Source organism: Bubalus bubalis, chromosome 16 (genome assembly GCF_019923935.1).
Source record: "Bubalus bubalis isolate 160015118507 breed Murrah chromosome 16, NDDB_SH_1, whole genome shotgun sequence".
Lineage (NCBI taxonomy): Eukaryota > Metazoa > Chordata > Mammalia > Artiodactyla > Bovidae > Bubalus > Bubalus bubalis.
Window position 1 is genome coordinate 31,546,560 of NC_059172.1, and position 27,128 is coordinate 31,573,687.

The window sequence follows — 27,128 nt, forward strand, 5'->3', positions numbered from 1 at the left end:
CACCCCAGGGTCCTAGACTTTGCTATGAGTGAGAGGCCAACTTCTATCAACCAACCATCAAGGTGCAGGTGTGGTGGTGCAGAGCCCACCATACCTGAGGCCAAATGCAGCAATTCAGACTTCTCATCATGACAGCACTGCAGTAGGAGCTGTGAAGAATGTTAAAGTCAGAATGCAATGAGGTGCGGCTGAAATTTTCCAGCAAAGAAGGGAGGAGCTTCTTCAAAGCCTGCAGGAGGCTTTTCTTAACCAGGGAAAATGCCAGGGCTCTTCAAAGGTGTTGCTTTAGGAGAACAAAAAGAAGAAGGTTGATTCTAGTATCCCTCTTGGCATCTCACCTGCTTTTCCATGTTAACCTAGATCTGTCTGGACCAATCCACACCATCAGGAGCCCATTGTGATATTATATTTCAGTTCTGAGCCAGGGCACAACATAGCCAGCAAGAGTTTGAGTGCATGAAATTTCAGATACCAGTTCCTATCATTTTACCTTCACAATCTTTCTTATCCTTTCCTTTCTATTCTTACTGCCTGAGTTCAGACCTTCATGACTGCCATGGGGAGCTATTAAAGATATCTGTGCTAGGGATGTATATGACTAGAGCTGTGTTTTGGGAAGGTTACCCTGCCTGCCTGCGAAGGAGAATTAGGCAGGAAATGAATGGAGGTTAGGAAAAAGGTGGTAGGGAAGATGGAGTGCTATCTACCATCAAACTGTATACTGCTGTGACTGACCTGGATTCACTGTGGGACAGCCCAGGGCAGATATCCTTAGATCTCTGAAGGAGTACACTATGATGCCCCAAATGGGTCATGGGATAAATCACTAAACCATTTTTGTACAAAAATATCCATATTACTCCTATTTTACAGACAGAAAACTGAGGTCCTCTGAAGGGTCCTCTGAAAGGATGTTGTATTTGGCCAGGGTTACTGGGAAACTTTGCTGGCAAAGAACAGATAGAGAAAGGAGTCAGATTAGAATCATGGACTGTTATAACTGGAAGGTACCTTAGAGATAAATTAGTTTCTCCGTCCTTTTCCCCTAATTTTATATAAGGGGGAAGTCAAGGTCTAGAATGGGGAAATGACTTGTTTAAAGGTTACAACAATAAGGAAATGGAAAAGGCAACCACTTTATGTCTAGCCATGGCTAGAAGCTGAGTCTGTGGCCCCAAACCCAAGCTCTCTCCTCTAGTTTCCCCCAGAATTATAATAATAGTATCCACCTATCACTATACGCTGCATTCTCCAGGGTGGGAAAGTTGGGAAGAAATTGTATCTTCTTTTATTTAGTTCTTTGGCCCATTTTTTGATTGGGTTGTTTATTTTTCTGGAATTGAGCTGCAGGAGTTGCTTGTATATTTTTGAGATTAGTTGTTTGTCAGTTGGTTCATTTGCTATTATTTTCTCCCATTCTGAAGGCTGTCTTTTCACCTTTATTTAATTCTTTGGCCCATTTTTTGATTGGGTCATTTATTTTTCTGGAATTGAGCTGAAATGGTATCTTCTTAATCCTCAAATGAAAAGCTGACAGGCCTGCAGCATATATACTTCCAGGAATTCTAGTGATGGAAATTTTAAAAATTACACCTGGGACTTAAATGATTTTGGTGATGGTACTCTGAACAGTCCATAATAAGCTGTAAGGTACATAGATATCAAGTGGTTATGTTTATAACTAACATAAACATGCTAACTTGAGTGTAGCACACCCAATAAACATATACCAGACAGAAGGCATGGCCCTGATGGGGTTGGCAGCCTGGTACTGCATAAAGAGCACTTGACTAAGATGGAAGCCCAAGAAAATCTGGGGGGCTTCCCTGGGAGTCCAGTGGTTAAGACACCATACTTCCACTGCAGGGGGCATTGGTTTGATCCCTGGTTGGGGAACTAAGATCCCACATGCTGTATAGCATGGTCAGAAAGAAAGAAAAGAAAATCTTGGCTCAAATACCATCTGCTTTGTCACTACATGACACTGAGTAACCTCTCTAGGTGTCAATCTCAACACCTAAGGTTTCTGTGAAGCTCAAAATAGTGAATTTTTGTGAAATGGAAATAGTGTGGACATTAGATGGATTCTGACCATCCTTAGTTCAAATATTGGCTCTGGAAATTATTGTCATTTGGGCAAGTCATTTAATCTGTCTTAGATTCCTCAAACAGGGCCCTTAATTACCACAGTATATCTGAGGATTAAATTATATCATTTGTAATACTATAAAATGAAATAATGCTTTTAAAAGCCTGGCACATAGTGATGACATGATCTGGTATATAGTAGTTGCCCAATAAATGATATCTTTAAAGAAAGACTGAGTAATGTACACAGATAGGACAAGATAGGACATCATTATTATTATTATTATTATTATTGGACAGAAGCATGCTTCTATTGGTATGCTTCACAGAATGAGGCACTCATTAAACCCCTGTTGTATGCAAAGTACTGATTCATCGACTCTAAGGAAAGACACCAAGGAGAAAACACAGTCCCAACTCTAAAGGAGCTTACAGTTGACAGAGAGACAGATATACACAAAAGAACCAACCCTCTCAATTTAATCATAATGAGTAGGCCACCTCCCATGGCAAGTTCAGCACAAGCTACCTTGCTGCACCATGGCAATTAAAACCCAAAAGCAATGACCTCAGGTGGTTGAGCCTGAAAGGACAATGAGCAAGTCAATACTCCTAGGTTTTTTGGATAACATACAAGAGTATACTGCAGTTACTCAATATAAATGGTATCTTTTAAAAAAGTTGATCGAGACATGTCTACTTCTCATGTCTCATGTCCCATCATCTTCTATGTGCCTCCTCAAGATTCCAAGATTAACACAAACTGCTTCAAGTTTCCCAACTGCATCTCCAGGATCAATGACTTCCCACTTTTGCCCAGAATGTTTCCCCTTCCTGCAGAGAGTTTGACTCTTCACCCAACACCCTCAATGTGAGGAACTCCTAGTCATTCTTCCCCCGACCAGGTATGGAACCTGTGCTCCTTGCAATGGAAATGTAGAATCTTAACCTGGACCACCAAGGAAGTCCCTCCTAGTCTAGTCATTTTTTAAGACTCCATTCATTCTCTTTCAGGAAGCCTTCCCTCATTCCTCATGCTGAGATAGGTACTATGCTTAATTGTTTCCAAAGCAACCCTCTTTCCCTTAGACATCACTATCACTTAGCACATGTATCCATTTATTCAACAAATATTTTCTGACCACTAGTGATAAGCCAGGGCTTCCCTGGTGGCTCAGATGGTAAAGAATCCGTCTGCAATGTGGGAGACATGGGTTCAATCTCTAGGTTGAAAAGATCCCCTGGAAGATGGGATGGCAACCCACTCCAGTATTCTTGCCTGGAGAATCCCCATAGACAGAGGAGCCTGGGAGGCTTCAGTCCAACCTATGGGTTCACAAAGAGTCAGACACCACTGAGCAACTAAGCTCAAGTGATAAGCCAAACCAGGGTTAGCAATGGGGATATAATAGTAAATAACACAGCCATAGTTTCTGCTTGCTGAAACTTGCAATCTATTGGAAAAGGCATATATATAACAAGTAATTATAAGAAGATGCATAATTTGAGGGAGGAAAATAGAGTACTATGGGGTTGTAAAAAGAAGGACTAATGCTATCAATCAACATCATCATTATCACCACTAGTAACTACTCATGGGCTCCATGTTTCAGACACTGTGCTAAGTACTTAAAACTTTCTTTTTTAACTTAATCCTCACAAAACATTTAAATAACATAGCTATTTAAAGGCAAGAAAATCGCAGCTTGGAAAAGTTAAGTAACTTACCCAAGGACATACACTAGTAAGCAAAGAACTGAATCGTTAACTTGCTGCTAAGTCGCTTCAGTCAAGTTTGACTCTGTGCGACCCCATAGACGGCAGCCCACCAGGCTTCCCCGTCCCTGGGATTCTCCAGGCAAGAACACTGGAGTGGGTTGCCATTTCCTCCTCCAATGCATGAAAGTGAAAAGTCAAAGTGAAGTCGCTCAGTCGTGTCTGACTCTTAGCGACCCCATGGACTGCAGCCTACCAGGCTCCTCCGTCCATGGGATTTTCCAGGCAAGAGTACTGGAGTGGGGTGCCATTGCCTTCTCCGAATCGTTAACTTGGGTCTGCCTAATTCCAAAACATTTCTCCTAATCTCTGCCTTTCCCTTTAAGAATGGCGTGCAAAGCCTGCCAGTCTTCTCAATATTCTCTCTTTTTCCGTTAATCGTGGAACTGCTGAACTTTTCCTGGGTACATGACCATTCATGATAAAAATTACATTTCCCAACCAATCCTGCAGCTGAGTATGGTTCCATGACTGAGTTCTGGCCAGTGGGATATTAGCTCATGCACGTGCTTTCCCCTTCCCCTGCCTACAGGCTGGAATGTGGACATGCAGGCTGAAGTGGGAGCAGCCATCTCAGACTATGAGATAAAAGCAGTAGGATACGTTTGCAAAACAGAAAGCTGGAATATCTACCTAAACTTCATATGACAGAAAAACAAACTCTATCTTATTTAAGCCCCTTGATTAAGTGAATTCCTATTATGACAGCCAAATCATTATCTCAACAAGAAGGTATTATGTCTCATTTATTTCTCTATTCCTAGAGTCCAGCAACACCCCACTCCAGTACTCTTGTCTGGAAAATCCCATGGACGGAGGAGCCTGGTGGGCTGCAGTCCATGGGGTCGCTAAGAGTCAGAGACGACTGAGCGACTTCACTTTCACTTTTCACTTTCATGCACTGGAGAAGGAAATGGCAACCCACTCCAGTGTTCTTGCCTGGAGAATCCCAGGGACGGGGGACCCTGGGGGGCTGCCGTCTATGGGGTTGCACAGAGTCGGACATGACTGAAGTGACTTAGCAGCAGCAGCAGAGTCCAGCAACATTAAATGTTGAGTTGAACTTAATTAAATTCTGGTTCTAGTTTGGTTATTTACTGGCAGAATATATATATTGTCAGAGAGAAATCACTTATCCTCCTCAGTTTCCTTTTCTGCCCTGTCTACCTCACAGGATAGTTGGTGAATCGAAAAGCATGGTTTTCAAATTTTTTGGTTACAAAGGGCCTAAAAAAAAAAAATCATGTTTCCCTTTGTGAAGCACATGAAATACTCATCAATGTGCTTTCATCATATAAAACAAGAATGACAACTAGCAGAAAATATGGTTATATTATATAAATGGAGTTGTCTGCATTTCAAAAAATATGAAACCATTTGAGTTTCTCTGTTAACATTTATTTTCATCAAATAAAACTGATGGGAGAAAAACTTGAAATTTAGAAAACTCTATCCATTAGCTTAATATCTTCTAAACTATGGCAGATTGCCATTATTAAACTTGAAGAGGGGTTCCACTCTAGCATCACCAGTGTTCCAAGGGCCTATGGTTTGACAGGCAATGAGATAATGGACGTGAAAGCACTTTGAAAATGGAAAGAGATCATTACTTTTATTCACATCAAATATGAATCTCTCTAAAACTCTGACACTGTTGTAATTTAGCAGAATAGGCAAAGCAGGATGAGAGCCCAATGGGCTGGAGACCAGGGCACTCTAATGGCGCAAACTAAAAGTCAGGTCTTCACAGAAATCACTCTGTACCTGGAAAAGCTCTGGAAACTCTAAAATAGTTTTTACAACCCCAGTGTTTCCCGCTACCCCAAGCAACTGGATACTCCTAAATGAGTGTCAGTTCACTTTATGTACTCAGTGCAAGAATACAGGTAGTATTTAATAAATGTTTGTTGAGTAACTAGCCTCCAATTAAAATAAATTAATTAATTTTAAAATAAATAAATAAATAAATGTTTGTTGAGGTGAACTCTGTAAGACCTCCACTGGCCTTTTCTGGGAGAACTGCTCCTTTAGCTTTGCTCCACTGACATTTAGTTCATTCCTCTAGTAAAGCCCCACATGGATTTTAGTTACATTTTTTAGGAATATCCTTCCCAGCCCACTTTATAGTTTTTGTAAGAAGAGACTGTGCCCCACTCACCACAGCATCATCTGTGCAAAGCGCTGTGCCTGGCACATAGCAGATGCTCAATGCCGGATGTTCTTTTCAGTGAGTTACAAGAGGCAGACTTAAGGGAAAACATGGATGCCAGTTTAAAACAGCTCTCTGTAAGCCAGTCCTAAAATCTATGTCTAGCCCTACGTCACTAGGCCAGCAAAACCAATTTTTCTGTTTCAAGGAAGCTAGGACTGTCACCATAAAGTGGTTTTGATCTGCTGATTTTTCTGGGAATGATGCCACAGTCTCCTCACAGACTTGTGGCTGTGAGCGCTGATCAATCTATGAGTGCTACAACAAAATAAGTAGGTGTCAGAAATGACAAACACCTCCGCTATGTCAACAGTCAAAACAGCATGAAGTTTCCAAGAGAAAAGACATCTTGATTTCCTAGGGGCCATTCTACAAAGAGGAAGTAAATTGTCTGAGTTCAAAAATCTTACTCTCTTGCCCCAGAGCCTGAAAAATAGAACGTATAACAGCTAAAACTAACAGCCATTTGTGCTGCCTCTATTTCATCCTCCCACATCTTCCTCTTGGCATTGCTTTTATTCTTTGGCTGCTATTACCCTAGGATTGGAGGTTGAACAACAGCTGAGGGCAAGTAAGTGGTCTTGGGAGATATGACCTAGCACTATACAAATGTGAAGGACAACATTCTATTTTATTTTTATCAAATAAAAATCCCTGTAAACAATCTGAAGCCTTTTAAATTTTAACAGAATGATGCAGGGCCCTTGAAGGAATAATGAGATCCACACACTGAGACACAGTGCTACGTCTGGAGATAAGCTTTGAAGTATGGTCCCTCACTGCCACAAGTCAAGGTGGGTCTCAGATGATGAGAGGGAAAAAAAGGAAGATATGCATGTACAAGGACACAGAGGCATGAGACAGCATGGACGTATGAGAAAAAGCACCTGAAGCACAGGGTGAAAAATGGGAAATCACTGAGGAGGAGGCTGGGTCTGTGCCGAGAGACCTGGAATCCATGACTTGCTATCATCCTCATGCTGCCACCCAGGGGGAAGCTTCGTTTTCACCCCTGCTGTCACTAACTCCTCAGAGAGGCATCAAGGACAGGATGGAGGGATGGGAGCGAACCTAGAGTTATAAACCAGGCCATGCCAAGAGAGAGATCAAACCAGTATTGAAAAGGAAAGCTGAGTGAAGTAGATGTGCCTTTTCCTTCTCAAGGTTCAGGAGTCATAAGACTGAGTATGGGACCTTTGGAAGGAGGAATGAAGAGACTGCACTAGCAGAAAAGGGACAAGCGCTAGCCACTTTGTACATGAGAACTAACTCTTGTCTCAGGGCTGTAGGGTTCAAGAGAGTAGAGGAGTCAGCCTGAGTCAGAGAAGAAAAAATGGAATTCTGGCTGTTTATTATTCTTTATAGGTTCTTAGTTTAGGGAAAGAAAGGAGGCCAAAGATGCCTTCTAGCTTTTCCAGTCCAATTTACCAGGGGTACAAGAGAGAGGGACTTGGGACAGGGCCTCTGAGAGCTAGCAGATGAAAGTCTTCACTGTGCTGTCCCAAGCGCGAAGTAAGGAGTCTCGAGCAGCCTCCACCACTAGCCAGCACTATTGTGCTAGCCACCCTGGAACATGAATAGTATCTGGAGAAAAGCCTACAGCCCTAACAAAAGGAGCATCACTCCTTTCAAGCAAGCAAGGTCAGCTGGAAACAGCTGTTTACAGAGAGTGGGTTGTGTTTGCCAGTTCTGATTTACAAAACCTCGGGGCAGCTCCAATAACCACATTTAGGTTCAGCTCAATCAATGTTTATTGTCCTCTACTTGATGCCAGGCCCTGGGCTGGACACTGAGGATACAGAAGAAACATGAGACAAGGCCTCTACCCTAAGGATGGTCATCGTTTAGGCGTAGAAATAGTCATCAAAACAGGGTTAAAATAGAGCAGCAAGTCCTACAACAGAGGAAGCACAAGAAACCCCTTGTTCATGGTAGGAGAAGTAACCCAGTGCAGGGAATTGGAGGTTTCTCAAAGAGGGAGATTTGTTTTCCCCCTCCTCATCCTATATTCCTCAATAGGATTTAAAGGTTCAGGATGTATTAACCAAGAAGGAAAGTCTTTCAAGTAGACAGAACAGCATGTGAGAGGTCTCAGAACAGTATGATGATCCATGAGATGGGAGAGGAAGCTTAGGGAAAGATGGGACAGATGGCATTAGACATGTCATTAAGCTTCCTTTTATAAAAAGCCAAGGAGTGGGTCAGAGCATGGTATACACAGAAAATTATCTATGAGAAAGGATCCCAAGAAATTTAAAAAAGCAAAAAACTCACACCCAAACAAAACTAATTTTATTTCCTGCTAATTTATGTAAGACTTTTAGAAGGAGGATATTCCAAAATAAAACAACTCCAAGAACTTACTCTAAGGCGTCACAACTCAGAAAGGGTGTAAATTCCTCCTTCTGAATTTTAAAAGCACTTTGTATCCTCCTTTTAGCACTTGTCACTTTCTGCTTGGGAACATAGTTATTTGTGTCTTATCTCTAGTGGTTTATCAGCTCCCTGTGAGCATAAACCAGGTCTTGCTCTTTCATACTATAAAACTTTATTGCAACCCAGTCTGAATAGGCAAGGTACCCCCAACAGTACCTAGCATGTAATAGATCTTGGAAAAAGATGGCATGATGGAGTTACATGATATCAGAGCTAAGAGACTCTTGAAGATATTCTAATCCAGAGTTTCTCAAACTTTGTGAAGAATCTGACAAAAGCTATGGATTCTCTTCCCAGAAAAACTCATACATAGAAAACATTTTACATACAACTTCATGGCCAGCCATAACCAGAGAGGTATGGTTCAGTTCAGTTCAGTTCAGTCACTCCGTCATGTCCAACTCTTTGCGACCCCATGAATCACAGCACACCAGGCCTCCCCGTCCATCACCAACTACTGGAGTTCACTCAAACTCATGACCATCGAGTCGTTGATGCCATCCAGTCATCTCATCCTCTATCGTCCCCTTCTCCTCCTGCCCCCAATCCCTCCCAGCATCAGGGTCTTTTCCAGTGAGTCAACTCTTCACATGAGGTGGCCAAAGTATTGGAGTTTCAGCTTTAGCATCAGTCCTTCCAATGAACACCCAGGACTGATCTCCTTTAGGATGGACTGGTTGGTTAACTTGCCCCAAATCACAAAGCTAATAAGCAGCAGAACCAAACCCACTCCAGTGTTCTTGCCTGGAGAATCCCAGGGACGGGGGAGCCTGTTGGGCTGCCGTCTATGGGGTCGCACAGAGTTGGACATGACTGAAGCAACTTAGCAGCAGCAGCAGCAGCAAAATCAAGCCTAGAATACAAGTTTCCTGGTTCCCAATTCAGTACTCTTCTCATTACAAAGGAAAAAATTTAGTAGGGTTGTTTCCTGCTGGAAGGGTACCTGATACAAGCCTCAGGTGTGGCAATGTTTCTCTTAACAAAATTCCTTGATATAAGGATGATGCTCAGAAGAATGTGGCAAGTTTAGTGGCTTCTGAGGTCCAAATGCAGTGGTCCTGGACCTCTGCTAAGGTGAGAAACAATGGGAGATGTGCAGGGTTTCATGGGACCATCGAACTAAGCCAAAGAACCAAAAATGACATTGAAATCTCCCCAAGGACAGCAAAAGCTTCCTAACTATACTGTTTGCAGGTCAAAAAGCAACAGTTAGAGTGGAACAATGGACTGGTTCCAAATTGGGAAAAGAGTGCGTCAAGGCTATATATTGTCACCCTGCTTATTTAACTTATATGCAGAGTACATCATGTGAAATCCAGGCTGGATGAAGCACAAGCTGGAATCAAGATTTCTGGGAGAGATATCAAAAACCTCAGATATGCAGATGACACCACCCTTATGGCAAAAAGTGAAGAGGAATTAAAGAGCGTCTTGATGAAGGTGAAAGAGGAGAGTGAAAAAGCTGTCTTTAAACTTAACATTCAGAAAACTAAAATCACGGCATTCTGTCCCAGCACTTCACAGCAAATAGGTGGGGAGACAATGGAAACAGTGACAGACTTTACTTTATTGGGCTCCAAAATCACTGCAGACGGCACCTGTAATCATGAAATTAAAAGACGCTTGCTCCTTGGGAAAAAAGCTATGACAAACCTAGACTACGTATTAAAAAGCAGAGATATTACTTTGCCGACAAAGGTCCATCTAGTCAAAGCTATGGTTTTTCCAGTAGTCATGTATGGATGTGAGAGTTGGACCATAAGAAGGCTGAGCGTGGAAGAGTTGATGCATTTGAACTATGGTGCTAGAGAAGACTCTTGAAAGTCCCTTGGACAGCAAGCAGATCAAACCAGTCAATCCTAAAGGAAATCCACCCTGAATATTCATCGGAAGGACTGATGCTGAAGCTGAAACTCCAATACTTTGGCCACCTGATGTGAAGAACTGACCCATTAGAAAAGACTGATGCTGGGAAAGATTGAAGGGAGAAGGGGATGACAGAGGACGAGATGGTTGGATGCCATCACCAACTCAATGGGCATGAGTTTGAGCAAGCTCCAGGAAATGGTGAAGGACAGAGAAGCCTGGCATGCTGCAGTTCATGGGGTCACAAAGAGTCGGACATGACTGAGCAACTGAATAATACTGTTTACAGGAAGTGATAGAATCCTGACTCAAAGACAGACTGACTTTCAAGCCAACATTGTGTCCATCCCACCACAAAGTCCTCTTCAAAGGCACAAAAATCTAACTACCACAGAAGCAATCCTGAAGCTGGAGCCAGAGCAATAGACTATAAATAATCCTAGAAATAACTCCCAGTTATCTGTGATAATGGATTCAAGAAACACACACATCTTTTAAATCTGCTAACACACAAGCGAAAAAAATCAGCGATTTGGCTGAAAATGTTAATCCACTTCTATATGCCACAAACCATTCATTCAACTAAACTAAATGTATCATTTTCATTGTGAGGTCCATATTTAATGAAATACTAATATGGTATTTTCTTTAAGTGTCACAGATAATAAAACCAAATCATTTTTGCTTTTCCCTGTGATAATCTCGCCTAGGGACAAGATTGGAAACTGGCAATAACATCTCCACTCTGGATCATACCCAAACTACATAACTGGAGAGAATTGAGGGACGACCCCCTATCCTTTCTGGCTCCAATATAATCCAATCTATGCACATTTGATCTTCTGGGTTTGCAAAAGCTACACACTATCCTTTTCTAAAGGACCCCTAGGAACTTCCCTGGCAGTCCAATGGTTAAGACTGCACTTCCACTGCAGGGGGCACGGGTCCAATCCCTGGTTGAGGAACTAAGATCCCACGTGTCTTGGCCAAAAGAAGTTAAAAATAAATAAATAAAAGACTACTGCCCCCTTTACCTCTTCTGGCTTAACTAGGTGCTTGTATCTTCCAATGCCATGCGTAGGCTTCGACCTGTAGTGCCGACTGGTGGTCAACAGAATGCCACCTGAAAGAGAAAAAAAAGACAAAGCTGTTTCAGGATTCCTCAGGGACAGACATATCATACATGAGGAGATAAATTCTCCACTGCAAGATGGAATATCTGGGGACAGCAAGCCTCTCGTTGGTTTAAAGAACCAGAGTTATTTCTTGATCCTGAGCTGACATTCAGTTTACCCCTTTTCTCTCTCCTTTTGGCCCCTGGACTACATCTAGTCTCCGCTTTGAGAAATTCTCTCCTGTTAGAGCCAGTGGTGTAGGGGGACAGAATACATTCTTACAGGACTCTCATTTTCTCTTGTCCCTCAACAGGCAATAATCCTTTTGAAGTTTTCCAGTGAGAACTGTTGAGAGAGAGAGGTGGCAAAAATAACGAGCAGAAAGGACTACAAACTTGTTAAAACTATTCAATTTGCTTTATTTGTGTTGATGTATAATGATCTCCAACAGGCTTCAAATGAATAACAATAAAAACTAAAAACACAAGGTACAGAACAGTGCGTAGGTAAAAAATAGAATTGCTATATATTAATACTTATATATTAATACATATTCATTGTAGTACAGCCAGAGATGTGTCACCCACATCCCCTTCAAAGAAGGAGTTGCTGATATATACATATTCTCCTTTAATCCCTGTTATTTTTATCTTCATTTACAAACAAAGAAACTGCAGCTCAAAAAGTAGGAATTGGAGAGAATGCCAAGGTGATCCGGGTTAGGACCCTGTGCTTCCACTGTAGTGGGCATAGGTTTGATCCCAGGTTGGCAAACTAAGATCTTGCATGCCATGCTGCAGCCAGAATAAATGAATAATAAAATTAAAAATAATAATCAAGTAATATAATAAATAATAATAATATACTAATAATATATTTTAAAAAGCAAGAACTGGCCAAGGTCATCCAGCAATTAAAAGGTAGAACTGCAATTTAAACCCAGGTCTATCTCACTAAACAGCCTGTGCTCAGATGTGTTATAACATCTGAATTTCTAGAATACAAAATCTAGCTAGACTTGATCATTCCCATATCTGATATCAGTTCCTTATTTTTACCCTTCACTGGAACCAGCTCTGTTATGTCTGCGTATCTCTCTTGCTCACTCCTCACCTTCTGGAAAAGTACTGGTCCTAGGTTCTGCTCTCTTTCCTCCTAGTTCCTGTGGTCCTGCCCTCATCTCCCCAAAGCCACCACTTTGTGGGGTGCTAAATACAAAATGGTGTGGAAAAGTTTAATGACATCTAGTAAAATGTTTCTTAAGTTTCTCTTTTCTAAAATGTGCTTCCAAGTAGTCTGCTCTGTGTCAGGCCAATCAAGAGTCATGGCCTCAACTATGGAGAACAGTACGGAGGTTCCTTTAAAAACTAAAAATAGAGCTACCATATGATCCAGCAATCCCACTCCTGTGCACACATCTGGAGAAAAACATGGTTGAAAGGATACATGGACCGCAGTGTTCATTGCAGCACTACTTACAATAGCCAGGACATGGAAGAAGCCTAAATTGTCCATCAACAGAGGAATGGATAAAGAACATGTGGTACATACATACAATGGATTACTGAGCCATAAAAAGAATGGAATAATGTCATTTGCAGCAATAGTGGAACAAAGAGATTGTCATACTGAGTGAAAGAAAGTCAGAAAGAGAAAAACAAATATATATCACTTATATGTGGAATCTAAAAAAAAGTACAAATGAACTTATATACAAAACAGATATAGACTTACAGATGTAGAAAACCTTATGGTTACTAGGAGGCAAGAGTGAGGAGAGGTAAATTGTCAGACTGGGATTGACATACACACACTACTATATATAATATAGATAACTAATAAGGACCTACCATATAGCACAGGGAACTCTACTCAGTATGGGAAAAGAATCTGAAAAGGAGTGGATATATGTGCATATACAACTGATTCACTTTGCTGTACATCTGAAACTAATACAACATTGTAAATCAACTATACTCCAATAAAAAGTTAAAAAAAAAGAGTCATGGCTTCAGAAACCTTCCCTGCATTCACAATCCAGAATATTTCATCATGACAACCCTAGGATATCATGGATCCCTTCCATGATATGCATTAGCCTGCATTTACAATTACATGCCAACAACTGTACAGATACTGGGACAATTACAAAGATGACTATAATATGCTACTTTTCCTTGAGACACTCAGTATGTACTGGTGAAGGATAATGGGAAAGCAGATAACTACTTTATGGTGTACAAAATACTTTAATGGAGATAAAAGCAAGGAACCTAGATGAAAGAACAACTAACTCTGTCTGGGGCGTGAGGCAGGGGCGAGGGAGTGAAGGAGGGTACAGGGGAAGGGTTCAGAGAAGTAACAGCTGCATTCTTGAAAGATAAATAAGAGTTTACCATGCAAGGAAGAAGGAAATATTTTTGGCAGAGATTTCCAAATAACTGAGGTATCTTTTGGTCATGATCCCAACTGACCCTCTGAGCCTTCGGGTTCCAGACTCTGCAACCGAGGGTACCACCTGAAGAGCTAATATACAAAACCCTTTGATGGGTACACAATCATGCTCAGACCACAGCTTTGAAAATGAATTCATCCACCAAGATTTTATTATGACTTTAATACATGACCTTCTAAAAAGTACTGAACTCCCCAAAGCATGTTTATTCATTCAACAAATATTTATTACTACCCAACAGAATAGCCAGCAACAATTATACCCTCTCAACCATGTGACTTGCACATACCAAGAGTTATGCAGTGTACAAACCACCCACTATCCATGGAAGGCCTGGTTGGTACTACCCTAGATGCTGGAGCTCTAACAATGGACAAACACAAAGCCCCTGCAATACAGAACCTACGATCTGTTGGTGTGACTAATATCAATGCTGGGTGAAAAGGGCTCTCTATGATAAGAGCCATATACAGGGGATAGGCATTAAGACTGGACTCGTGGTGTCAGGAAATGATTCTTAGAGCAGGAGACTTTTAAGTAAAACCTGACAGGTGGCTTGGAGTTAGTGAGGCAAGAACACAGTATGGGGAGAGGAAGAGTCAGAGAGAGAATTTCAAGGCAGAGTATGAGGAGAAAGGCGGCAAGAGACGAGCTTACAGAAACAGGCAAAACTTAGGAACAGCTTAATTATTCAGTACTTATGATGTACCAGACACTGTGCAAAGAGGTGGAGATATAACAGGGGACATGACCAACAAAACTCTGCGTATAGAGCTTATAGTCTAGTAGGAGGAGGGAATAGTCACACAAAAAATATGAAATTACAAATTGTGAAGAATGATAAAAAGAGCTATGGCAATTCAATCAGTGGATCTATTTTAGACTGAAATATCAGGAAAGGTCTCTCTAAAATAGAATGACCTGTGAACTGAAACTAGATGTCAGAGGAAAAGAATAATAGTGGTTATCCCCAGGGAGAAGTGGCTAGAAGGCAGGAGAGAGAGATTTACTGCTGACTTTATACTCTTGAATCTTTAAAAAAATTTTTTTGTGTACATGCATTATCTACTCAAAAAAATAAAGTAATAGAGACCCAAAAGACAGATAAGGAGTTTATTAGGTAAAAGATAGAGTGAATGTTCCAGGCAGAGGGAATAGCATGTGCAAAGGCCTCAGTAGGTGACACAGATCAGCATATTCAATGAACTAAAAAGGCTGTCCATGTGGCTGAAGCAAAGCAAGAGGGACTGCATGCACCAGAGATTAGGGTGGTGGGTTGGAACCCACAACTTTGGGCCTTGTTAAGGGTTTGGATTTCATGCTGAACATCAAAGAAATTATATGCCTAATGTGTTTTTAAAAGATCACTTTGGTTGTTGTGGGGGGAAGGTGAGTGTGAACGGAAGTTCAAGCAAAGATTCAAGTAAAAGCCTTGGCTGAGTTGTTAGTCTTCCTGTATCCACACCCCCATCTCTATTACATCCTCTAACGCTGACAAATGAATCCTTCTAAAACACAAACCGAATCATGTTATTTTCTTTCATTAATTCAACCATTTATCCATTGCACACACAATTTTTAAAAAGGTCTTTGGTGTATTTCAAAAATGTTTGATGATTTTCCACTGTCTGAAGTTCGTACTCCTTAGGCAAGCTTTCAAGAACCTTAATTTTGTAATTTAGTTCCAACCACTTCATGTCCTCACTCTCCATCCTCCAGGCCTTTAGAATTTTGCTTCTCAGCCAGAGCTACACTTAGCATTCTGTATAAACCATGAAGCTCTCCTGCCTCTGCGCTGTGCCAGGCTGTCCCCCCTGCTGGGACTGCACCTCTCTGGTGATATCCTTCATCGCCTCCAAGGCCAGCTTAAATGTCATCATCTCTGTGCTTCCCTAAACATACAAACGTCATCAAGAGTTTACTTTATGGTTACAGTTCTCCCATGACTCCATTGTATAGTAGAATATTTGGTGTAAATTAAAAAACAACAACCCAGGTGCTAGTCACCATCTTTAAGTACATAGAAACTCAATCAGCCACCACTGGTTTTAAATAACTGAACCAAAAGTGATCTTTGAGATGATGACACATCTTAGGTAAAAATGCCACGAATGCTTGCCTCAGCTTCTCCTCTACTGTGACTCCTCGGCAAGGAGGCATTTGCAAATTCAGTTTGGGGCAATTCCTATAATTAGAGCAGCTGGTTAATTAAGAAGTTAGTTCAAACTACTGTTAAATTAACCATTTTCTCTCTTAAATGAACGGTTTTGGTCAAATTACCAATAGTTAAACTGCTTAATTAGCCAGTTGTTTTAATTATAAAATGCACAAGTTTGAAAGCCTCTGATTTCCATTAAGTTCAACTGAATTTTTTCCCCCTGCTTGTGTCATTAAGCTGGTTTCCTGCTGTCATATCAACACTGCAGCCTCCTGAGAGAAAAGGCAACTCTTTTCATTGAAGAAGACACAAAACCCCAGGACTTCAAAAGGAGGCTTTGAAAATCTTTCAATTGGTACAATTATAGAATGTAATCATGTATTCAGTTTTCCCGCAACATGTCTCTTCCCTTTATATATGCCAGCGTCAACTGTCCTTCAACGTCCTTGTTTACTAAACTGGGAACTAAACTCATCAATCCAGGATGAGGATAAACAACTTCATTTTAATTATTTCTCCTTCAAGATTGGAACAAGCATTTTTAGAGCAGGGCTACACAAGAGAGAAAGAGGGAAAAACTGGGGTAACCCCAGCCAAGAATCTAATTACAGGATATTTTTTTCCATTCAATAGACCACAAGTCCCTGAAGGGCAGATACAACCCCCAGCACCTGGCAAATAGTGTGTGTTCAATAAATGTTGGGGTGCTTTTGTTTGCTTGTTTTGAAATTCTAGAGATATTTTAACAAGGCAATCTGCAATGATTTGGCTCTGGCAGCTACCCACTTTTTTCAAAATCTCTTTTCAAACTTCTTTCAGTTTTTCTAATTACACTGATCTACTTGGACTTGAATGTACCATGCTTTGCTGACTCCACCTTTTTGCTCATGCTATAATAAGAGGAGTCTGAGTTCCCTTCATTTAACTTCCTTATATTTACCTCTCCGTGTACATTTAAATCAGTTAAAAAAAAAAAAGATGGTCACTACAATCAGGCTTTTCCCTTAGAGAGAGCAGCTGGGATGGTAGCCAGGACCCACGAAGTATGATGGGTAAAGGTAGGAAAGGGACACTGCTTCCTCCTCATTTTTTCTGAACACCATTATAATTCAATTTTAAAATGTCTGACTTTATAGAAATGTCAAAGACCCGTGAAAAATGCCAACAAAGCTGTGTCCTTTCAAAGAGAATTACCTTGGCATGCAAGGTAAGTTACCCTGGACCTGGGAGCCTTCTAGGCACTGAGATTCCACAATTGAAATGGGCAAAGGAAAGGATCAATGGCCTTGAAAATAATGTTTGTAAATGTTTGAAAATATGTTCAACCAACTAGTAATCAAGGACATGCAAATTACAAATAAAAGGGATGGCATTTTTAAACTTATTAATATCAGTACATGTAAAAAAACAACACTCAATATTGATGAGTATATAAACAGGGATTCTAAAATACAAAAAAAACCCTACAAAATGGTGCAATCTTTCTGAAGAGCAATTTGGTAATACACATCAATAGCCGTAAAAATGTGCATTTTCAAGGACTTCCTTGGCAGTCTAGTGGTTAAGACTCCAAGCTTCCAATGCAAGGGGCTCAGATCGGATCCTTGGTTGTGGGGGAATTAAGATTCCAAGCACAACCAAAAAAAAAACCCAAACCTAAAAATGTGTACTTCCTTTAGCACAACAATTAGAGTTTTAGAAATATATATCCTATGTAAATAATCACACAAGGGCACAAATACTAATGTGCAAGCATGTTTATCATAGAACTGTTTACATTTCAAAATTTTGGAGACAACTTAAAATTTCTCCAAATAGAAAGCTAAGTAAACTGCTATTGTCCATCTTTCTTTTCAAAAGGACCTTTTTTTCAATTGGACTTTTTTCAATAGCATTTAACATGCCCCCATTTGATCTAGCTTTAAAATCAAGAATAAAACAAAAAGTTACCTCAGAATTAGGTAGCTATCAGATACTAAAATACATTACAAAACTATAGTAACCAATAGTATTAAAACAACTTGGTACTGCTATCAAATATACAGATAGATCCATAAAACAACACAAAGTTAAAATACACTAGGTTCTACATCTATATGGAAACTTAGTATATGATAAGGTAACATCCTCAAATGTATGGGGAAAATGTTGGATGTTTCAATAACTGTTAAAATAACTGGCTGCCCATTTAGAGGGGAGAAAACTGCATTCACATCAGATGGACCACATGTTAAAAAAAGACAAAAACAGAAGATAAATGAAGGATTTTTAAAAATAATCTTGAGGAAGGGAGTAGAGATCTTTCTAAGCATGAAGCAAAATCTAGAAATCAAAGATTAATGAACTGAGCTACACAAAAATTTTAAACTTCAATTCAGCAAAAAGGAAAAAAACAAAAGTCAAGGGATAAATGACTAGAAATAACACAAAGCATTTATGGTAGAAAAATGCTTATTTCCTTACTATATGAAAACGATATAAAAGTTCTTACAGATCAAAAATGAAAAAGCATACAATTCAAAAGAAAAATGGGCAAAAAATATAAACAGGCAGTTCACAAGAAAAGAAATACAAATGGCCAAAAAAAAAAAGAAAACAAACTTTCTTAAGAAATGCAAATTAAAATCAGACATTATTTTCACCAGCAAAAAAGTAAGATGTTTTGTAAAACCCAGTTTTGGGCCAGAAAATAGAAATGTAAATTAATACAACTTCTCTGAAGGGCAATCTGACAATACTTACCAAAATTTTCAACTCACAACTCATTGACTCAGCAATTTCAATTCCAGGAATTTATCTTACAAATGTACAGGAACAGCTTTACAAAGATGCATAAAAATGGCTGCTGCAGCATTTTTGAAATAACAAAACCTGAAAACAACCTAAGTATCCAGCATTAAGATATAGTAATATACATACATAACATATATGTTCATATACCATATAACTTTCCTGAAAAATATACAAGAAACTGCCATCAACGCATACCACTGAGGAGTAAGACCTGGAAATAGGAGTAAGACCTGGAAATAAAAGCTTTGCTCGTATACCTTTTAGTACAATTTCTATTTATTTTTAATATCTGCATGCTTTTGTAATTTTCAACAGTTGATAATTTTAATTCATTTTAAAAACCTTCCTCAGAATACACATCAGTTCAAAATGAACTTATTATCTGGTTATGGGATAAGGGATGAGTCCAAGACTAGGGGACAAACCGGTCTTGAACATAATCCTTATTTTTTAATATACAAGAAAAAATAAAACAATGAAAGTCTAACAAAATGTGCAGTGCTTAGTCGCTTAGTCATATCTGACTCTTTGCGGCCCCATGGACTGTAGCCTGCCAGGCTCCTCTGTCCATCGGGATTCTCCAGGCAAGAACACTGGAGTGGGTTGCCACGCCCTATTCCAAGGGATCTTCCCAACCTAGGGATCAAACCCAGGTCTCCAGCATTGAAGCCAGATTCTTTACCATCTGAGCCACCAGGGAAGCCCACAAACAAAATGTGAATAATTGCCAAATCTGGGCTCACTGACATATTATCTTTTCACTTTTCTATAATTTTTGTATCTTTCAGAATTAAGTGTCATTAAGAGAAACATAACCATTAAAAATAATCTTTCCAGACCTCCCTGGTGGGCAGTGTATAAGAATTCACCCGTGGATGCAGGAGACATGGGTTCTATCCCTGGTCCGGGAAGATTCCACATACCGTGGAGCAACTAAGCCCCTGCAATACAACTACTGAGCCCCACTCTAGAGCCCTCAAGACCACAACTACTAATCCCGCAGACTGCAACTACTGAAGCCCAAGCACCTAGAGCCTGTGCTCCACAACAGGAGAAGTCACTGCAACGAGAAGCCCTCACACCACAACAAAGAGTAGCCCCTACTTGCTGAAATATGAGAAAGCCCACAGAAAGCAACAAAGACCCAGTGCAGCCAAAAATAAACAAATATATATAAAATTATTAGTTTTTAAATCTTTCCTTAACCCCACATCCCTCTCCAGCTCCTGCCAGTTCTCTCTCCTTCCATTCAAAAACAAACTTCTTAAATATATTGTCTGTAACAGCTTTCTCTAACTTCTGAATTCCCATTCACTTGTCAACTGACCTCACCATACCTACACAGATACTACTCTCCCTAAGGTCACTTCTATGCTGTTAAAACCAAGGGATATCAATTAGTCTATATCTTTTGCAAGCCCCTCACAGCAGAACACAGCTGAAACTGGTTAACCACCCTCTCCTTAAAGCACTATCATTTTGGTTGCCATGAAACTATACCATCCTGGTTTTCTCCTACCATGCTGGCCTCCCTTTTCAAGCTCATTAGCCATCTCTTTCACCCTCTACCCAATTGTTTAATGTTGGAGCTCCTCAGGGCCTGATCCTTGGGCCTCTTCTCTACTTGTGTTCCCTGGATAGTCTAATTCATTCTCAAGAAAAATCAACAGTATGATGACTTTCAAATTCAGTTTCAACCCAGACCTATATTTTGAGCTCAAGATCAGTGTCTTCAGTGGACTACTTAGCATATTTTCCTCATAAGCACTCCAACTTAACATATTCAAACACCAGACTCAGATTCTTACCCTACAAATTGTTCCATTAAGGCAGTATATTCAAAACAAGTATGTAGAATATTTATTATAGTGGAAACATATTCACCATAGATTAAGTGAGGAAAAAAAGCAGATTATGAAGCGTTATATATAATTTGTTCCCATTACTGTAAGACAAAAAAAAAACAACATATATACACACAGAGACAGAGACAGAAAGAGAAAGAGAAAAGGCTAGAAGAAGACCTGGTAGGATATACACCAAAATGTTAAGCAATAATTTCTGGAGGATAGGCTAGGATTACAAGTGATGTTTATTTTCTTCATTTCTTTCAGTTTCTTCGCATGTGTGTGTGTGTGTGTGTAGTATTTATTTTCCATATTCTCTAAAATGCATGCTTTTCACTTTTATGATCAGATTTTCTTAGCTCTTTTTCCCTTTCCTGATAGGATGTAATACAAAATTCAGAGCATCAATTATTATTAAGTTTTCTTGCTAAAACTATTTAACTTAAATCTAGTAAAAATTTTAGATCTAACTTCCAGTTTGCAGGAAGGGGACAGAAGAACATGTCATAAAATACCACAAGAAAATAATCAGACAAATTAAAAACCAAGGACATTCTATAAGTCAAACAGTCTAGCCTAATCAAAAAGCATCTGCTGCAGAAATAAAATAGTAAAAGAACTGTTCTATATTAAAGGTGACATTATAGCAAAATGCAAAGCATGACCCTTCTTTGGGCTCTTGGTTATAAACAATCTCATAAAAGACTTTTGGGGGACACCCAAGGAAGTAGATAGAGTATTAGATGACACTGAGGCATATTATTATTAATTTTCTTCAAGGAGATAATGCTATTGTGGTTCTTTAATAGAATGGAAAGAATATCCTTGTTTCTAGAAATGCATGCTTAAGTATTAGGAGTGAAGCATCATAACATCTGATTAAGAAAGCTGAACCTGACAAAATGTTAACAACAGTTGAATTTAAGTGATGGGTCTAGAAGTGTTCATTATATTATTCTTGGGGGGAAAAATTATTTCTTACAACACTGTAAGTATTCAAATGGCAAGGACCCTATCATCTTAATTTTGTACCCCTGGCACCTAAAATGCAGCCTAGTCCAATAAATATTTGTTGAGAGAATGAATAAATAAAAAGAAGCACATATTTTGAGAGGTTGGGCTTTAGGTCTGGTGGAAGTGGTGATTCTCTACACATTGCTGCCATTGTCTGAAATAATTAACAGATATAAAACTTATGTCATGCATGGCACATAATAAGCCATCAGTAAATGTTAGTTCCCTTCCTTACTCCCATTCTTTTATTTCTGATACTTTTTTATGGCCACGCCATGTGGCTTGTAGGATCTAATAAAGTTCCCCAACTAGGTATCGAAACCATGCTCCCTATAGTCGAAGTGAAGATTCCTAACCACCGGACCACCAGGGAATTCCCTGTTTCTGATACTCTTTAGGCATATAACAGATGTCATTATCTAATGGCTGCTTTGAAATCTGTCACATAATAAAGTAAAAATGGCAAGCAATAGGATTGAAACATTGAAATTCACTGAGTTAACCAGATTGAACGGATTTATTTTGGATAAAATCCTGTAGAAAAAGCCTTAGCCTGGTAGATAATGCACATGAAAGACAGGTCTGGAATAGTAGCAAAAATAATAACAACAATAGTGAACATTTTTGAGCACTTATATGTTTTACCTCACTGAATCTTCAAATAATTCACTGTAGTTTGTACTATAAATTCCCCTCATTTTTTAAAGTGAGAAAACCAAGTCATAGAGAAGTAGTTAAAGGTCACAGAACAGTATGTGTTAGAGCTGGAATCTAAACCTACTACAGAACTCTTGCTCTTAACCCACAATTTATGTTCTTGCCCATTGTCCAATTCCATGTGAGGGGTAGGACTTGGTCCCAGCCAATCTTCCCAAAGATATATTTGGCAACTTTTCAGACAAAATTATACTAGTGCTAGAGGGTCACTTAAATCAACTAGACCACATCAGGAAATAACTGCTTACCTGCAGAACAGATGGGATTCTCTCCTGAAGTTCTGAACCTAAAAAGAGGGAGAAGGCATGTTCAGTACAGTTAGATATGCACATTTTATTTGCACAGCTACCAAAACTTGTATGCTCCTCATTACAGATATGTCAATACTACACTTTTCCTTATTCTATCCTTCTCTTCTTTCCATAAATATTATTAAGTACTTACTATGGGTCAGACAATGTGTTAGGTCCTGAAGATGCAAAAGCAAGTAAAATATCTCTATCTATGGTCTAGTTGGAAGAGAGATGAGTAAACAGATGTGAGCCACAATATAGTCCTGGTACAGAGCAAAAACACATACAAGATTTAGTGGAATACACAGGAAAGTGTGACGATTTCTACCAGGGGATGAAACTACTGGAGCTGAGTTTTTAAAAACAAAGAACTACTCTTAATTGTTTAGCCTTACAGAAAAAGCATTCTAGGCAGAGATATGAAAGTAGTATGTCTGGGAAACAGCAAGCAGGTGGGTGTGAGTGGCACTTCAGCAGCAGGGAAGGGGGCAGGGCAAAAGAGGCAACCAGGGACCAGGTTATACCAGGTTATGAAGACCTCATAACCTGCGGTGAGCAGTTTGGTCTTTGCTCTGTGAAGGCAGTGGGAAGCTCCTGGTAGAGTTTAATCACAAAAGTGATGTGATCAGGTTTAAGTTTTGGAAAGTTAACTCTGGTGAGTAATGAATGGGAAGAAGTGAAACTGAGACAAGAGAAACTACCAGTAAAGTGGTTCTTACAATAGCCTTGTGTTATTAGAACATATTTCAAAAGTAAGGCTGATGGGATTTGTCCAGGAATTAGATGTAGAGTAAGAGAAACAATAGTATCAAGCATGACTCCAAAGATTCTGTCCTGTGCAACTAGATAATTGGAGTTGTCATTTACCAAGAATGGGGAAGGAGTAAGCTGGCAGGTGAGTTAATGCTTGAGATGCTTAAGAAACATGTAAGGGGAGATCATGAAAGAAGAATGCTGTGTGAACATTCTAGATGCAAATATTAGCTATATTTAATTACTATTATTAATATCCTTACCTCAAGAGGGAAAAGGCTTGCTTAAAAATGGTATCATTCTTCAGACACAGCACCTATAGCAAAACAGCCACATTAGATCAACCATAAGCATTCACAGACCTCCAAGTACCTCTTCACCAAGAGGCTAGAAACCCACAGTACACAAACCAAAACAAAACCCAAGTCTCTTGTCTAGCAAAGAAGCTTCCCTACAGTTAATACCAAACATGCAGACAAACCAAGGCCATGTTCTTTCCTATTTCACCCACCACAGAAAACGCTGGAAAAATAGAAGCCCCCCTTTTGGGGGCTACTTTTTTAAATTCACCAAATTTCCCCTTTCTAATTTGATTTATATTTTCTAATATCAACAACCATTATGCATGTGTCAAGCACAGGCACCATGCAAGGGACTTTGAATTCTAATTCTCAAAACACTGCAAGGCAATTCTACAGGTGAAGCAACTAAGGCCCACAGAAGTTATATTCCAAGAAATTACAGCTAACAAGCAGCTAAAACGACTGCTTTACTCCAAAGACTATGTCTCTATTACAGCATACTGTCTCTTTTAATAGTAACAACAATAATAACAACTATACCAACATGAACAAAATAATAATAATGAAAGGAGGTAGCTGCAGTGGCAGCTTCCCTTCCCAATCTTACCCCTAATAACCCAGTTATTTCCTTCTCACTCTGCTCTGCTGGCACTCACTCAAAAGATCACTGGTATAGCTTTACTAAGGTAGTCCTTAACATAGAGGAGGTCTTTCTATAAAGTAACTAGATAGTAAGTAATAAATGGCCTTAAGTTTCCATAACATAAAGAGAAAATCCTGTCCACTATGATAACAATTTCAATTCCTTCAACATGTATGTGTTAAAAGTCCATTATGTGTAAAAGCCTTCAGAAACAAAGGAAAGTCTGAGAAACTGTCATAGACAAGAAGAGTCTAAGCAGACATAACTAAATGTAATGTACTAGGTAGGATCCTAGAACAGAAAAAGGACCCTGGATTTTTTAAAAATGAAAGAAATATTAGTAAAACATGGACTTGATAATAATATATCAATATCAGTTCATTAATTATAAAAAGTATACCATACAAATATAATAGGGGAAATTGGATATGGGGGTATATCCAGTATTGTCTTTGCAACTTTTCTGTAATTCTAAAACTATTCTAAAGTTTTGTTTTGCTTTTTTGGCTGTGCTGCCATGGCTGGCATGGCACGTGGGATCTTAGTTTTTTCCACCAGGGATTGAACCCCTGCCCCCTGCAGTGGAAGCACAGAATCCTAACCACTGGACCGCCAGCAAAGTCCTCTAAAGTTTATTTTTTAAAAGCCTAATAGGTGCCAACTATTGTGGCGACTATGAAAGGGACTAGAAGAACAAAATGTAACAATATGAATGAACTTGGAACCATTATGCTAAATAAAAGAAGACAGTCACAAAGGGCCAGTATTGTATGACTCCATTTATATGAAATATCCAGAATAGCAAATCTATAGAAAAAGAAAGACTAGTGGTTGCCTTGGGTTGGGGGGTTTGGGAAGCTGGGGATGACAATTAAGGGATATGGGACGTCTTTGGGACTTCTTTCTAGGGTGATAAAAAAGTTCTAAAATTGTTTGTAGTGACGGTAATACAACCCTGAATATATTAAAAGTCACTGAATCGTATACTTTAAATGGGCAAATTGTATGGTATATGACATATCTCAATAAAGCCTTTTTAAAAATGTAAGCATGACCCCCGTTTTATAGGAGTTTGAACGGCTGGAGATATGAACATACATTTGTATTAAACAGCTAAGCAATACCACAGCATCATATGATTAAGTCAAAACAGGTGGCACAAACAACTGACACCTCTAGCAGAAAATCTGGGTATTAATGGCAAGGAGAAGTTCTCTAGCTTTGGAGATGTTACACATATCGCTGAGAATCTGCCCAAAGTCATGAACCTTCTCCCCAGACATATACAGGTACAAATATACAAAAGGCTGCATACTGAGCACAGAGAATTATATTCAAAATCTTCTAATAACCAATAATGGAAAAGAATCTGAAAAAGAATATGTATATATTAATATACATATATAACTGAGTCACTTTGCTATATACTTGAAACACTGTAAACCAACTATACTTCAATTTTTAAAAATGCAGAAAAAAAATGTGGGATATAGAACCAAATAAAGTGAGGTGGATGTGACTAGTGATAGAAGCAAGGTCCAATGCTGTAAAGAGCAATATTGCATAGGAACCTGGAATGTTAGGTCCATGAATCAAGGCAAATTGGAAGTGGTCAAACAGGAGATGCAAGAATGAACATCGACATTCTAGGTGCGAACTGAAATGGACTGGAATGGGTGAATTTAACACAGATGACCATTGTATCTACTACTGCGGGCAGGAATCCCTTAGAAGAAATGGAGTAGCCATCATGGTCAAAAAAAGAGTCTGAAAAGCAGTACTTGGATGCAATCTCAAAAACGACAGAATGATCTCTGTTCGTTTCCAAGGCAAACCCTTCAATATCACAGTAATCCAAGTCTATGCCCCAACCAGTATCGCTGAAGAAGCTGAAGTTGAATGGTTCTATGAAGACCTACAAGACCTTTTAGAACTAACACCCAAAAGAGATGTCCTTTTCATTATAGGGGACTGGAATGCAAAAGTAGGAAGTCAAGAAAAACCTGGAGTAAACAGGCAAATTTGGCTTTGGAATACACAATGAAGCAGGGCAAAGGCTATTAGAGTTTTGCCAAGAGTACGCACTGGTCATAGCAAACACTCACTTCCAGCAACACAAGAGAAGACTCTACACATGGACATAACCAGATGGTCAACACTGAAATCAGATTGATTATATTCTTTGCAGCCAAAGATGGAGAAGCTCTATATGGTCAGCAAAAACAAGACCAGAAAATGCAAAGAAATAGAGGAAAACAACAGAATGGGAAAGACTAGAGATCTCTTCAAGAAAATTAGAGATACCAAGGGAACATTTCATGCAAAGATGGGCTCAATAAAGGACAGAAATGGTATGGACCTAACAGAACTAGAAGATATTAAGAAGAGGTGGCAAGAATACACAGAAGAACTGTACAAAAAAGATATTCATGACCCAGATAATCACGATGGTGTGATCACTCACCTAGAGCCAGACATCCTGGAATGTGAAGTCAAGTGGGCCTTAAAAAGCATCACTATGAACAAAGCTAGTAGAGGTGATGGAATCCCAGTTGAGCTATTTCAAATCCTAAAAGATGATGCTGTGAAAGTGCTGCACTCAATATGCCAGCAAATTTGGAAAACCCAGCAGTGGCCACAGGACTGGAAAAGGTCAGTTTTCA

At 39.5% G+C, this 27,128-nt stretch overlaps 1 protein-coding gene across 1 annotated transcript in view; it reads right to left on the reverse strand.

Annotated features, from left to right (window-relative positions):
• Positions 1-27,128, reverse strand: part of MRPL48 (mitochondrial ribosomal protein L48) — a 54,183-nt gene that overhangs the window by 17,784 nt on the left and 9,271 nt on the right. Inside the window, exons 2-4 of the mRNA XM_006073324.4 lie at positions 23,784-23,836; positions 22,723-22,760; positions 11,410-11,498 (exon numbers count right to left, since the gene is read on the reverse strand). Of these exons, the coding sequence (XP_006073386.1) occupies positions 11,410-11,498; positions 22,723-22,760; positions 23,784-23,836 (180 nt within the window). The remainder of the gene's footprint in view (positions 1-11,409; positions 11,499-22,722; positions 22,761-23,783; positions 23,837-27,128) is intronic.